Source organism: Suillus paluster, assembly GCF_016628075.1.
Source record: "Suillus paluster strain FC165 chromosome Unknown EDB91scaffold_3, whole genome shotgun sequence".
Lineage (NCBI taxonomy): Eukaryota > Fungi > Basidiomycota > Agaricomycetes > Boletales > Suillaceae > Suillus > Suillus paluster.
Genome location: NW_024537563.1, coordinates 389,800 through 404,794, shown reverse-complemented (window position 1 = coordinate 404,794; position 14,995 = coordinate 389,800). Strand labels below are relative to the sequence as shown.

The 14,995-nt window shown below is 47.7% G+C and overlaps 3 protein-coding genes across 3 annotated transcripts; 1 reads left to right on the top strand and 2 right to left on the bottom strand.

Moving 5' to 3' along the window:
* Positions 1-1,659: 1,659 nt before the first annotated feature.
* On the bottom strand, positions 1,660-4,117 carry EDB91DRAFT_1077382 (uncharacterized protein; the record flags this gene model as incomplete). The annotated part of the gene is made up of 7 exons (XM_041314929.1): positions 1,660-1,815; positions 2,019-2,230; positions 2,280-2,595; positions 2,649-3,227; positions 3,359-3,393; positions 3,461-3,544; positions 3,826-4,117. The coding sequence occupies 7 exons, from the start codon at positions 4,115-4,117 to the stop codon at positions 1,660-1,662; spliced, it is 1,674 nt and encodes a 557-aa protein (XP_041182989.1).
* A 902-nt stretch (positions 4,118-5,019) lies between these two features.
* EDB91DRAFT_1234095 (uncharacterized protein) lies at positions 5,020-8,128 on the top strand (the record flags this gene model as incomplete). The annotated part of the gene is made up of 6 exons (XM_041321167.1): positions 5,020-5,166; positions 5,249-5,326; positions 5,387-5,686; positions 5,723-7,241; positions 7,682-7,834; positions 7,884-8,128. The coding sequence occupies 6 exons, from the start codon at positions 5,020-5,022 to the stop codon at positions 8,126-8,128; spliced, it is 2,442 nt and encodes an 813-aa protein (XP_041182988.1).
* A 1,449-nt stretch (positions 8,129-9,577) lies between these two features.
* Positions 9,578-13,287, bottom strand: EDB91DRAFT_410954 (CHAT domain-containing protein). The gene is made up of 4 exons (XM_041327172.1): positions 13,232-13,287; positions 13,033-13,179; positions 12,888-12,985; positions 9,578-12,831 (listed from the first exon to the last, which is right to left on the bottom strand). The coding sequence occupies exons 2-4, from the start codon at positions 13,109-13,111 to the stop codon at positions 9,865-9,867; spliced, it is 3,144 nt and encodes a 1,047-aa protein (XP_041182987.1). The 5' UTR covers positions 13,112-13,179; positions 13,232-13,287; the 3' UTR covers positions 9,578-9,864.
* Between the last annotated feature and the right edge of the window lie 1,708 nt (positions 13,288-14,995).

Sequence of the window (14,995 nt, the reverse complement as noted above, 5' to 3'; positions counted from 1 at the left end):
GTTTCGCTATCGTCGACTATTGGCCCAGTACTAACAAGCGCTTGAGCAGTATGTTTCTAAAAGATGTGCTATTCAACAACATTCAAAATGAAGATGGCCGAGGACTCACTAAATCTTCAGTGCCCAGCTCCGACTCGGGTTCAGTGACACTATCATCCACCGCTGGGGGACCCGCCTCAACAGTGCCCAACCAATTTGTAAATACTCCTGGTACTTTGGTGTGTGTGCCACTGACATCAGGGCCCTTGACAGTACCTGCTTGTGGGCGTAGCATCTGGAGAGGCTGTTGGATAGATATTTCAATAGCCTACAAAAAAAGTTAGTTAGCATAAGTTTATTAGCACAAAGGACTTACTATGGGTCCTGCTGTTCTGCACTTGAAAGTGAATTTAAATGTTGTCACATCCACGGGCAGCTCAAGCTTGATTGCACTGCAGGTAGCCATAGCGCTAGTAGTAACTAACACGGGGCTTAGAGAAAATTTTAAAAACCTACCTTGCTTAAAGTACAACCTATACAGACGTCAAAAGGTGATATTTCCGAGGCTGGTTTGTGGTGGAATGGCACACGTTTGAAGAGAACAAATGGAGGTCAGAAAAGATGTACTGACGAAGTTGGAAAAGTGTTTGTTTACTCATGTTGCTTCAGACTGAACAAGCACATGTCGGATTTTGGTCTGATTACATGCTACGTGTGTTTAGGGTCGTATTATACGTGCTTTCTATCTTCAATTAGGGTCTTGCTAAAAAGTCGTTTCTGCAGTGAATGATACATCACTATGCATCATTTTGCCAACTGGGATCATCAGATGAGGTTCAGGCACCACTGCTCACTAACATGGTTGATGCATCATCAAAATCTGCTACTTAGCCTGTTTTTATGCATCATTATGACAGTATAGCCTGCATAGTATAAAATTGCATACACGCCATACCATTCTGCCACTGAACATCAATGCAAGCACTCACAAGCATTGAAATTTAAGGGTGTGTGCAAACCTGGTGCGTATATGTACTGTGTGGTACCTATTCTACTGATTTTATGTCGTGGTATGTGATTATATGATAGTGCAGCTTTTGTTGATGTAGATTTACCCAAGCAGCAACATTGAGGTATGATATCCTGAATCATAAAGTGCAAGTTTAAAGCCTCTTGATCAAATATCCTGATCGAGCCAAAACATCCTGACCCGGAAATCAGCTTATTTTTATCCGACATCCAACTTGCTCAAGACTAGGGAGAGCAGCTCTCGATGAATCCACCTGTCGTAAATTTTGTTGAATAGCATAGATCACCGCCTACACCTGGGTAATACCCAGTCTTGATTTGACCAAGGACTGTTTCTCCGCTCTTGACTTGATCTCACACTAGCTTGCCGTCCCACCATTGGAATCATTGGATGCACATCTAGAGTTAAACCTGTTGTTCAAGCATCGTTTTACAATCCTTATTTAGTATAGTCTTGGACGGGCTGTATTTAGTATGTAACTAGACCAAAAATGTAGCAATGGAGATCAGACTGCAACAAGCGATGAAGCAAGGAAGAGATCAACATTATCAGCATCAAATCAATCTCCGATTCAATGATTATCAGACATTGATTCGATTATCAGCAATTATGAGGGCTACACAAATCTACTGCTACTAATTTGCAAGTACTCATTTGAGGATTGCCTGTTGTACAGCATCAAACCTTTCACACAAGGTATCTGAGGCATGGATAGTTGTAGTAATGTAAGCTATGATTTCATGGTAAGCATCGTCAAAGGCAGGAGAGTTCACCGAGACATCAACAAAGTGACTGGTTTGATGAGCCTGTAGCACGCAAAAAATTGTTGCACCACATGCTGCAAACAAATGATCGAGTGGACCACGTATGACATCCGATAAGCCCCCTTTCAACAGGTCAATAACCATGTTGATGAGGACTTCGTTCTCCAGCAGTCATTCAACCTCTGTGCCGTTGATGGTCTGTGGCCAAGTAAGCCAAACACCCCCACTGATATGAAGATGCATACCTGTTCAATTTGGTGCATGTACTTCAAATCCTTCAGTAGAGTTTTGACTCTGTCTTGTTTGTGCGCCAGCTTGTCCTCCTCAGAAAATAATGGTAGATGTAGACCATAACCAACCAGAACAGTGTTCATTGCATAAGATTTGAAGCTGCGTCGCATATCTGCTAACGAAGCCACCATATAGTTGTTGATCCCCTTGATGTCCTCGATTTCCGCTATGAAAACTCATTAGCGTGTTGATTATTCAGCATCTAATGAATATACCTTGACCAGTTTTGGTTTTTGCGATTTGCAGTGCAGTACTGATCATCTTGTTGCGAAGCTCGTCATTGGGAGCACCATCTGTTTTGGGGTCCACATTCAGGATAAGGCCGCGAAGCTGGTCCTTTGTGGCCTCTTTGTACCTTCGCGCTGATGTTATTGAGAACTTGATGCATCTTGAAACAGGTGGGTCCGCGATGGACGCAGATGAATTTGACGCAGCGGCAGGATCTGGTATGACGGCTAGTGGTATCTCTGGTGTGGGGGGGAGTCTGACATTACGTTGTCGTTTCCCAGTGTCAAAGGCATGCTTTTGAGTCTGTATATCATAGGTAAGTACTCAATCACAAACACACTTGTGGGATGACTTACTCGGATGACACCCTGGGTTCTCTCCCCATGGATGTTCTCTCCCGGGTGGAGGGGTGCAAGAGCAACAAGCCGCGCAGCCCCCCATGGGGCCAAAGGGCCATCTTGAACAGAATCCGACTGTGACGGCAGCCTCGATGATTCACTCCGAAGGAGTGCAAATGCACCTGCATATGCCTCTGCCACTGCTCTATCCTCGTTCCGTTCAGCATGGTACTGATCAGGTAGGGTATGCTGTTGTTGAAGCTCGGGTTGTTGATGGTACCGAGGTTGGGGCTGCCCATAGTTCTGGGGCGCCGGCACATGATATTGCAGAGGCAGGGGTTGCTGATGGTACTGGGGTTGATGCGGGAGTTGTTGCTGATGGTACTGGGGTTGAGGTGGGAGTTGCTGATGGTACTGGGGGTTGAGGCAGGGGTTGCTGATGGTACTGAGGTTGAGGCGTGAGTTGCTGATGGTACTGGGGTTGAGGTGGGGGTTGCTGATGGTGCCGGCATTGATATTGAGGTGCCGGCGCTTGATGTTGAGGTGCCGGCGCTTGATGTTGAGGTGCCAGTGTTTGATATTGCTGAGGCGCTGATACTAGATGCTGGGGTGGTGGCAGTTGATGATGCTGGGGTTGGGGATGGTGCTGGGGAAGATGCATCCGAACCTGATATTCTGCAGGTGTTGCTGCGCAGTCGTCAGCTAAGCCAAGTTAATTCACAACGGACTGGCTGCTTGGATTGAGGTCTGAATGTATGCCTGGCTGGAAACCCTTCTGTAGATTTAATGGGGTCAGTAAAAGAATGCCAAGACTTTGAAACAATACTTACTCTTGTGGCGCTGGGCTTGCGCCTGGCAGTGGATCTTGCTGATCGCGGCAGAGAGTTGTTCATCGAGGTTGTGGTGTAAGATAGCTAGTTAGTCATTTGATCATAGAAGATGCAACGGACTTAGTCACTCATCGATAATTGATGAAATGCATGCTTCTACTATTCAGACCACTATAGTACAATGTACAAATGAGAATAGGGTTTTGCGATAGGAATGAGTCGCAGTGCGCCAGCAGAAGTATTTAAATTGGTACCAAGAAAGTAGTATGGGTAGCATCTGACCACACTCGTGGGCGACGATCAACCTGAAAGGGTAGGTTTGTGAGCTATTTTTGTGCTCTAGGGGGTAGAGAATATTCTCTTACCATCCAAATCACCATAATCACTATTAACAGAACCATTGTCAGATTGTTCCTCCTTGTAAGCCTCCTCACCAGGCTCATACTCTGTGTCACTACTGTTCGGTAGCCTGTGGGAGACGTATTTTCTTGCAAGCAGTGAGATTGACGAGATTTGGTAGAGCTGCTCGTCAGCTGTAGCTAGGGATTCGAGCTCAGAATCATGTGATTCCTCCAAGTATTCAGCATCCTGCTGTAGGGCTGGAAGTTTGTGGCCCACTAAGAGCTGCTGGAATAGGCGATAATCCGACTCTGCCATGTTCAGTCGCTTCTTTTCCTTCCACTCAAACACTTTGAGAAGTAGCTTGTTATATTGTACCTCCTGGATCTCCCAACCGAGCTGCTTGACCTTGTGACAGAGACTTTCTCGTGTAGCATGTTTGGCATGCGCTGCCAATGCTATGGTGTCATCTGACAAAGATGAGAGACAGCTCAAAAAAATGTCTCACCCCTGCTACAGTTAAAAAACTTATCAGTCACAAAATAAAAGGCCTGCTTGCCTTTATGGCATCAGTAAGGGTGATGTCAGGGTTTCTTTGGATTGCCTTCAGGGCAAAATGCAGCTCCCACTGGGTGGGAGCGCCAACACACGAGTACGGGTGGCTTCTGTTTGCAGATTGTGCTCCGCCCCGGGAACTGCAAGTGCTGCCGATAAGTGATTCAGCATCAGAGCGGTTTGAAATCGGAGAGGAGGTCACTGAGCGTGGAAAGGGAAATGACTTGGGCTCCAAAGGCAGGAGGCAGGAGGTCAAAGTCATGACCTTCTCTTCCACTGGTTTAGAAGGGTTAGAAATTTGGAAGGAGTCGACACAAGTTCGACCACTGGACCCTGATGTAACAGATATGGACGATGAAAGAGCATTATTGAGAGAACTTGGAATCATAATGCTGTCTAGACGTCGTTATCGGTGGTGAGTATTCAGCAAGAGATGTCGGAGTTTGAAGAACTTAGTGATTTTTTTTTCTAACAAACCACACACACCACAATGGAACAGGCAGAAGGGTGCGCTGCAACTGGGCTGGAAATATGACATAATCACAGGTGAGTTGTATCAAATGGTACAGCAGTAACTGACCTGACTTTGTTAGTGGTCCCTCTGTACAATGTCCAAATTGCAGGACTAGGATTTGCATCAAACCTTGCTGTTGTAGATCATCTCAATGATCAGGCGCATTCTTGTTGGAGCCACTGAGCCCACTTACCGCTTGCCAGTCCCTCCAGCTTTCCAACGAGGCGATAACAACCGGGAAGAGGTCACTGGCCAGTACCATTCAAAATCAGGCTACCTTTTTGGACGGGGACGAAATGTCTTGCAGGAAATGGAGGATCATGATTCAGACCAGAAGTGCCTGCAGAGCAATAAATCCATCATACCCTTTCATTGATCAGGCTGAATGGCAACTAGCAGAATTTCTCATCCAGCGGTTGACGCAAACTGATATTAACAAGTTTCTGAAGCTAGATTGGGTGAGCGGTGTTATCTGTATCTGCTGGTTCTGACTGCACTGACCCTGAGCCCTGCACAAGTTTAAATCCAGACCCAGACCATCCTTCAAGAGTGCAGATCAGCTATTTGGCTGGATCGATGCATTACCAAGTGGCCCAGGGTGGCAATCAACAACACTCAAGTTTACCAACTACACAACCATAAGGCCAATCGAGCTAATCTGGTGTGATGGCCTCAGAGTCATCAAAGATATCTTCACAAACCCAATATTTTCCAACCATATGATGTATGATCCTCACATTGTTATGGTCGGCTCTGAACGCAAATACGGCGAATTCTTTACTGCCAACAGGGCATTCGCTATTCAGGTATGGCTCTTTGTTAGTAGTAAGGCAGAATTGCTCAGCGCTCTGCAGAACAACCTTCCAGAAGGTGCAACCATCATACCAATTATCCTTGCATTGGACAAGACACCCGTAACCAGGATGTCAGGTGGATTAGAAATGCACCCGGTGTTCCTTACAATCAGCAATATACAATCTGAAGTGCAAATGAAGGCCACTGCTCATACATGGAGTTGTGTTGCATTCATCCCAATTCCAAAGTTTGACATTCACTCGGATTTTCAGATGCTCCTCCACACTCATTTGTTCCACAAGTGCATGGATTTGATATTCGCCAAATGCAAGGTGGCTATGAGGATCGGCAAATACATGCCAGATCCCATGGGTTATCTTCGGCACTGCTTCACTCCACTCGTCGCATATACAGCCGATCTCCCTGAGGCACAGCTCATCGCTTGTGTCTCAAAGAACGCATCACCACTTACAATGGCTACCCAAAGTGACTTTGGTAGCGCGCAAATTTTCCCCCGTCGAACAGGCGACCACACACTCAAGCTCATCTACGACTTATGCGAACGCGTTGATCCATGGAATGTACCGCTCTTCCAACGTGAAGCCAAAGCATTGCTGCTCAGCGGTGTTCATCAGCCATATTGGAGAGATTGGCCGTATGCAGATCCAAGTTCTTTTTTGCCCAGCGAACTGCTTCACACGTGTCACAAATTTTTTGGCAACCATCCTTTAAAATGGTGCAAGGAAGTTGTTGGGGAGGACGAACTTGATGCTCACTACAAGGCTCATCATAAACAAGTTGGGACACGTCATTTTGGGTCCGGTGTCTCCCACATCAGCCAGATGACTTGCCGGGAACATCACAACATTGAACGGACCATCGTTGCCATGATTGCTGGTGCAGTGAATACAACCCCCGATTTCGTAAATGCTATTCATTTCCTCACCAAGTTCATCTACCAGGCACAGAGCCCCATGCACACCGACTCATCCATTGATGCTATGGTGCACTCCCTCGGCGAGTTTCATAGGCTGAAGCAAGTGATACTCGATGCTGGTGCTTGGAGAGGCAAGAGTGGAACGATCAACAACTTCCTCATCCCGAAGATGGAATTGTTTCACAGCTTCGTGGAGTCTATCAAAGATCTCGGTGGTTTGATACAGTTCTCAGCAGATGTCAGTGAACGGCTCCTGATCACGCACTGTAAATTTCCTTTCGAAAGGACTAGTCAGCAAGCCAGAAATTTTACCCTGCAGGTTGTCCAAATTCTCAATCGCAATGAAACCATGCATCGTTTCAATCTGTATACCCTCTTGCATTCGTATGGTACACCACTCGTGAATGCCATTGCAACCGAAGACAGTGTTGTCGCAGAGACAGATCCTACCCTGGCCTGGATAGCGCGTGTGCTCCCCGGTGAGCAGAAGCGCTTCCATGGCCCACGTCCCATCCGAAACCATTTTCTGAAGGGAATCTTGTCTGTTGAAGCCAATGCTGCTTTTCACGTCACCATCTCTCCCAATCGCAAGTCACTTTCTATCACCGATTTGCAATCGCTCTACTCTCTCCCTGATTTTGGTGCGGTGCTTGCAGAATACTGTAGTAATTGACTCAATTCGACACCCCCGTGTGACTGTGACATGCCAGGTCAATTCGACATTCCAACACTCAGGCCTGTGATGTGTGACATGCCGAAAATTTTCGACATGTCATGATGATGAAAGCTAGATTTTGTAGTAAGTAGTAGAAACATTTGGTGTGTCACCGCACAGATACAGTGCAAATCCGGAGTGTCGTGTAGCGCAAATCTGGGGTCGCCACAGAAGCAAAATTTGATGTTTGTTGTGATGTCAAATGGTTTCAACACAAGCTGATGTTATGCGTGACAACTACCTAATTTCGACACCGACACCACCGACTGTGACGTGTAACCGTCGAATTGAGTCAATTACTACAGTATATCAATGATTCGTCCCAGAACACTCTAACAACGGCCTGGACATGTACACGAGATTCAGTCAGGACATGGAACAAGTTTCGTTTACAACTGCTATCTACCTTCCAGTCGCGAGTCGTGATGCTGAGTCAAATTGTCCAAGCATTTCCACCATCGGACACCTTCCCTTTGGGTAATTGCGATGCAGTTCTCATGCAATTGCCTGCCAGCAATGGTGAGTATCTGACTGCCATTGTCATTCATGTGCTTACAAGCCTGTGCAGATACCTACATCGCACAAGTCCATTGCATTTTTCAAGCCGTTGCAAAGAAAGGTCATACACTGCCCCACTATCTTGAAGACTCTCCCCTTCTATACGTTCAGTACTTTCAGATCACAGCAACGCCTACTGAGGATATGAGTGTTGGAATGTACCGCATGAAACGCATCTATCATCAGGATGGAACAGGTCGGGTCTTCCGACCCAGCAGCATAATTCCACTAACAGTCAGTCACCTGTGCCATTGAGCTTATTCCTGTGTATGGCTTGAAGATGGATCGTACAATAACTGCCAGCGAACACGATGGAGATCTGGGACGAATACTACTTGAATATATTTTCGGACAAGGAGGTCTTCAATACAATGCACTCTAGTTTAATGTAGACTGCCTACCTGCTGCCCGTAGTACAATTGATTATCTGCGCCATGTTACCTGTGGTACAATTGATTGTCTGCTCTGATCTGATCGTGTTGATAAGTATGATAGTACAATCTAGCCTATTTACATCTAATCAAATCGATTTCCATGAAATATATCAGCGTCCCAGCTCTCCACCAATCAGATGCATCAGTAAATTCACACATTGCTTATTTCAGCACTTATCACTACTTTTTGTCACTTTTCAGCAATGGATCTACTTTTTTCTCTTAAACTGGCCACCACCAGCAAATCAAGTATCTCAAACTGCTAATAATATGTCAAATACATATTTCATTGTGATAGAATACAGTTTTCTCATGTGTAGCTGACTAGAGAGCGCATTTATGTCAAGAACTTATTAACAACTGTTGTGGTGTTTCTGCTGGACCACAACAGCTAATACTTATTCTCATGTTGTCAAACGGATTTCTAATGTATAAGAAACATTTTGGTGTACTTAAGTTGAAGGTGGAGGCTAGTTGAAGGGAAAAAAGTAGATCCATTGTTGAAAAGTGACGAAAAGTAGTGATAAGTGCTGAAATAAGCAATGTGTGAATTTACTGATGTGGCTGCGCTACTGAAGTCGTAAGTGTTCGTAAGTGTCCGTAACCCGCTTAAGCCAAGCGTTCATTTCAGTGGTTTTGCTGATGCACTTGCCACCTGCTTCACGATCACACAATCATTGCAATATTATGACCTTCCCCGTTTTGACGTCTCGCAACCTCACTTCCCATCCCTTCCTATCTAAAATACTCTTGCTGTTCGGAGACATCGCTATAGTGGTTGGCACCCCTGCCTCATCCCTATCATCTCGCCAGTCTTCGCCCATCCGATAGGAGAAGACTGGCGAGATGTGTAACACTCTCCAGGTGATCTTCCGAACATGTGACAGTGCATCGTCCGCCGTACAGGTGCACAACACCAAATACACAGTTAGCGTGACCACTGCAGTCTGTTGGTCCTCACTGGTCTTTGAACACATGTCCATCCGACTGTCATCACATTTGTAACATGGAGCGATACCGTCAACTCTCCACTCTGCTTTATTCAAGATCACCTGTGATTCCTGTTCCTGTTGTATGTACTCCAGCGCTTCGACCTCGACGATCGGAGGTCTATCTCAACTCCGAAGAGAAGGATATTGAGGGACACACGATCAATTCCGTCTGCGTGGACATCACTCTCCACTCGGTCAGGGCAACCTATCACTAGCGCATCTTTTTTTTCGCCCGGTATTTGACATCGAAAAGGCGGCGTCCTCCAGGTGTGTTTAGGCTTTAAGAGGTGGAGAATGACTTGGATTGAATGGGTGGAAGGTCAACTCGTACTACGTAGCGCAGGAAACTGATTCACAGTCGTGTTGTACGTAAGTACTCGAGTAAGAGAACCTACGCGACAGACAAATAATTTTGAATCTGATCAATTTACCAAAGACTCTACAGTAGAGAGAGATTGCGAGAAAAGTCAGCTAAAAGCACACGGAAATTCCTATGCCGTTAACAAAGACAGGGATGAAAGGGAATCGAAGACCAACAACATGTAAATCTGTACAAGACGAAGCACTACACACCAATATGAATGAAAACAATTCTCTGCTCGAGCGGCACCAATTTCTTCACGCCACGCTTAGCATAATTGAGTGCTTTGGCTGCCTTCGTACAGTCCAAGACACCATCCTTCAAGTCCTTGAACATATTCTCGTAGAATGCTTCCACAACGTGCTTGGCGACTTCATCATCAACCACCCACAGCGTGCCAATCACACTCTTGAACCCTGAAAACTGTAGGCCAGCTGCGAGGTGGATGACCTCGTCAGGCGTCTCTTCATCGCCGACGGCGGTATGACACGCCGATAAGAATGCGAATTCGGCTTGCGGAGTGTCGTTCTCCATGATGTCAAGGAGGGTGAGAGGCTTATCTCTCATGGCGAAGCGCGAGTTGTATGGCTGTTTACGGTCCTGCTTTCCATGACAAGCAAGATGCACCCAGGTGTTGCATCGCAAAGCATCGAGTGCACCAGCCTGTGTGGCTTCGTCACCCGAAAGAATAGTAAAATTCACGTTGGGGGGAACGAGTGTATGGACGAGCTCAAGCTCGCTGTCGACAGTGGCGAGCGCCGTGCCTTGCCCTGCGCCCGGTTGACTTTGTCCAATCGCCACGAAGGATGGACTCGTCGGACGTGTCCTCATCGCCTGTCGAGATCTGATGAGAGCGGAAAGTGTGGGCGTGTAGGAGCAAATGAAAATATCCTCGAGGGGTAATTCCCGTCCACTTCCATCTGCTTTCGTTCGAGAGGGATGAGCTGCATGGAGAGGAATGGATGTGAAGGCTGCAGTTGGACACAGCCATATTCGAGAGCGGCGCTTTACTTTGAGATCACGCCCGAGTAGTACGTCGACAATAGGTAGCATGATCTCATCCCATATCTTCCGCAAGAGTACTATCAGGTCTGTCCTCGATTCTCTTGGGCTCATCAGTGATGCATGTCGTATTGCCATCGCAATGTCGTATTTAAGTTTCTCGAGATCTGTGAGAGTAAGAGAGGGGAAAGGAACATGATGGGGCACCCCTGACGTCGGGACAATGAGCGCATTGCACGAGTATTTGCTAGCAATGAGGATGATGACTGGGCCGTCGTGCGCTGCCGCTTGCAAGTCTTCATATGATGGAGGGAGGAGGAATCGCGAGAAACCATGAAGATTGCGAACCTCCGTAACCGTAGCTTCCCATTCCATTGACAGTTTCCTATACTCTATTGCTGCCCGGTCAGCAGCAGCTCGATCTGCGCTGCTTGCAGAACCCTGAGCATCAGACAGGCGCTTGTTGAGCTCCGAGAGTTTGTGAGCTAGGGCCTGACTTGCAGACTGGAGGTCATCCAGTGGAGTCCTGAGCCGAGACGCCAGCGACCATTGTTGGCCGCGACCCCGCTCCTCAAGTTCAACCGCTTGTCGCAGATCATTTTGACGAACAGCGCATGAAGCTGCATCGACTGGCAGTGATTGTGCGCCGCGAAATGCGGTTGCCGCATTGCGTCGCGAGATAATTGAGGACCGTGTTATTACATGGTTGTCAAAAAGATCCAAACATGTTCGGTATGCTTCGAGGGCAGATCCATGTTGATAGATCTCTGCTTGACGAGCCCAATGAATAGCCTCTTCGATGCGTTCTGGGAATCCTTGAGTGGGGTGCCTTGACGCCAATCTGAAGTTTTCAACAGCGAGTGACAAATCAGCCACATTGCATTGCACCCGGTAACGAGACAGATAGGCCTCCTGCAGCCACATGTAGCTGTGGTACCTATCTGGATGCAGTGGTGGCAAAGCCGCCAATGATTCTTGGCCGAGCCTAATGGCCTCCTCAACATCTTCAATCTTCTGAGTTCTCGTGAAACGAGAGCAGAGTGCTGAGCTCAAATTGTAAAGAGTTATATGGCGCTCTGGATGGTCATGCCGCGTCAACCGAATTGATTCCCGATACAACTCGATGGCCTCGTTAAGATCCTCGTTGGCATGTGATTTGCCATGTCTGGTTTTGAGTGCGACGGCAAGGTTGGAAAGTGTGGTGTCGCGTTTGTGATGCCCAGGTGGGCGCAATGTCAGTGCTTCGCGATAGAGGCTGATAGCTCTGTTGATGTCTTCTACCTCACCGCGTTGGTGGAAACGGTCGAGGAGCGCACCCCCTAGGTTGCCCAATCGTGGATCACGAGATTTATGCCCGACAGGGCTCAGGCACAGTGCTTCCTCGTACAGAGAGATGGCCTCGTTGAGGTCATCAGATTTGCCCTGGTGACGAAAGCGGTAGGAGCGGAGTGAGAAAGCCAAGTTATTCAAGTAGACACCACGATCAGGATGTCCCTCGGGACACAGAGAAACAGCTTCGCGACCAAGTTGTATGCTCTCGTCTATATCAACAATGCTCCCACGTTGCCCAAAATGTGTACCGAGTGCCCATGAAAGCTTATAGAGGGAGCTGGGACGGTGTTGATGGCCCTGGGGACAGAGCTCGAGGACGATTCGTCGAAGGCGGATGCCTTCATCGGATGCGTCTATCGGAAGATCATTGCATATGCGGATCACATAATCCATACCACTTGCCCCTGCCACGACGGTTCGAAGATATGTGCCCTCTGGGCAGAGAGGTAGTAGCTCAAGGGAGATTTGAGCAGATTCGCGGATGTCGACAGCGGCAGGCTCCTTGCTGTGGCGCCGGATCAATGCTTTAAGGAGATGGTACAGAGATGATGGATGATCAGGGTGGCCCTGCGGACGCAATGCAAGAATGTCGCGGAATAGACAGGTAGTGGAGTCGATGTCTTGAAGATCGTTGCGAATGTACCCTTGAAGGCGTGCGCACGCGAGGTTGGTCAGTGCAGCTGCGCGATCAGGGTGGCCGACCGGACACCGCTCTAGAACCAACTCAAAATGTGCCACGGCATCGTTCAGGTCAGAGACCATCTTGCTTGTCATGTATTCACCAAATCTTGTGTGACCCGTATCCGTGTCTCGAGCGATCTCGCAGTCAACGATGGACTACAGTTTGCGATCTGTCAGTAGGAGTCGACAGTGCAAAGGCTGGCGCCACTCACGCTCAACAGTTCACCGTCGTTGTTTCCGCAACCATTCACAGAGGCGGCCGTCAGCGTTAGAGAAGGGTGGACACCCCGAACGCGTGGGAAGGACAAATCTACGTCACATCAGTAGATATACGTGAATGAGAAGCGGGCCACTCACCGAAAGGCTCATTTCCATGACGGAGCAACTCATCCCAAGACATTTTAAGTTTTCCAATGACTTCGCCATTGCCTAGCATTCGACCGAGCTCAAAGGATGCTCTGATCTCGACCAGTAATTTAGGTGATGCATGTGGTGATCTAGAAACTGAGCATCAGGTTCTCGAATCGCGTCCGCAAGTCTACGTGGATTGCCTTACAGGGTCACGGTATCGCCCCACGCTACAGAACTATCGGATGATGGGACTTGAATAGCTGATTTCCAGCGTTTCTTCTTCGCGAGTGTGATGAACACGTAGATTCCTGCGGGTATGCGCTTGGAAGGGACTTTAAGGTTTTTCCCACTGATGACTGTTAGAGCGGAAAGGTCAGAAGATGGATACCAAGTTGATATAAAGTAACCCACCTTCGAGTCTGATATGTTGGTCATGCGAGCTACCGGGTACAATGCCGCGACGACGCAAATGACGAGTAACACGTTGGAGCATTGAAGATTGAGTGGTGGGCAGAATGAGTGATGGGACAAGACGGAGGGTAGGGATATGGGGACTGTTGATATTGGATGAGAGGGTGAGGGGAGGGTGCAGGGCATGTCGCACGTGTGTATTGCTGAGTGTTCAGCACGATAGACGCTGGTGCTGATTCCATTAAGCGCCGAGATCAAGAGATGAGACTTAGGCCAGCGGGAGAGCCTGTGGTAAAGAAGTGGGCGATGACATGGTCAGTAATCAGCGAAAGTGGCTAACCATGGCCCAGCCTCGTATCACTCATACGCGTCATTTAGTACACTGCAATAGAAACCATTGTATTTCGTAGTGTGTACAACACTGGCAAAGTGGAGTCCGCAGCCGCACAAAAGCAGATTCAAGTCAATACGAGTTGGAATGAGAACTCGTGCATATGAAATCATTTCACCTCAAAATAGGTAGTTTCTCTAAAACTTATTGGGTAACCCAGGTGAGGAATAGTCACGATTTCATCACGCTGGTCATGTGACGTTCGTTGGATTATCATGGCATCTACCTTACGAATAACTGTTTTCTCGGTCAAATCACAAAACAGAGAAGTCGCGATAGAACGACGTGACACGATGGCACTAATGTCCCACCCAGGGATAGATCGAGTGCTCGCACCGTGGTACCTCATTATTGTTTCCTACATGGCGGTAGAAGCAACGTACTTAGAAGTCATTAGTCTACTTCATACACGCGAACCACAACCAGCAACAACCCGATCGATGGCCTGATGGATGCTGATGCGGTCTCTCAGAGTGCACACATACAAAATTGCTGCAGCACAATAGTATATTGTCACAGTTGAATGTTACATTCATCAACAGACATAGCTCGCACTTTCAAACTCGTACGCCATACACGCCTAATCTCCACGACAGTAGTCTTACATCCTTTCAACAGCTGACCGACGAACAACTAAGCAGGCTCCGAGAAGACCCACTTCCCTTCCTCGGATTCTTTCTTGTCGAGTATGACCTGCAAGCGCACAACACATGTTAGCAAAAGTATGGACAACAAAAGAAATGTCATGCGACCTTTCCATTCTGATCCGTCAAGGTGAACGCCTCCGCGTCGATAACGGCTTCGGAATCTGAATCGTAGTATTCCACGTCAGCAGGTATATTCGGACGACGAACAGGGCCCAGGCTGAGACAGACCTGAAGTTCAAGTTATCCAGAGTCGCTTTGACCGTCCAAAGATCAGGTGTAGAAGTGTAGGTGGCAGTCACGATGTGTTTTTTCTGGAAAAGAGGTGAGATTCGAATCAAGTAGAACCGTTCAGCTCGCAGACAGACTCACGTCCCATCCCAAGTATCGACCGAACCTCTCATTCTTGATCGTCGCCTGCGGCTTACCATCGAATTCCACAATCCACTGTCAACATCGCTTGTCAGCACGAGGGTCGGAACATGTCTCCGATGTAATAGCTGCGTACCGTCTGAGCGTGGTC

Coding starts and splice junctions, on each gene's coding strand:
- EDB91DRAFT_410954 (XM_041327172.1), bottom strand. CDS start 13,111: ATGCTAGGCAATGGCGAAGTCATTGGAAAACTTAAAATGTCTTGGGAT. Junction 12,986..13,032: donor TCATGGAAATGAGCCTTTCG/GTGAGTGGCCCG, acceptor GATGTGACGTAG/ATTTGTCCTTCCCACGCGTT. Junction 12,832..12,887: donor ACGACGGTGAACTGTTGAGC/GTGAGTGGCGCC, acceptor CGCAAACTGTAG/TCCATCGTTGACTGCGAGAT.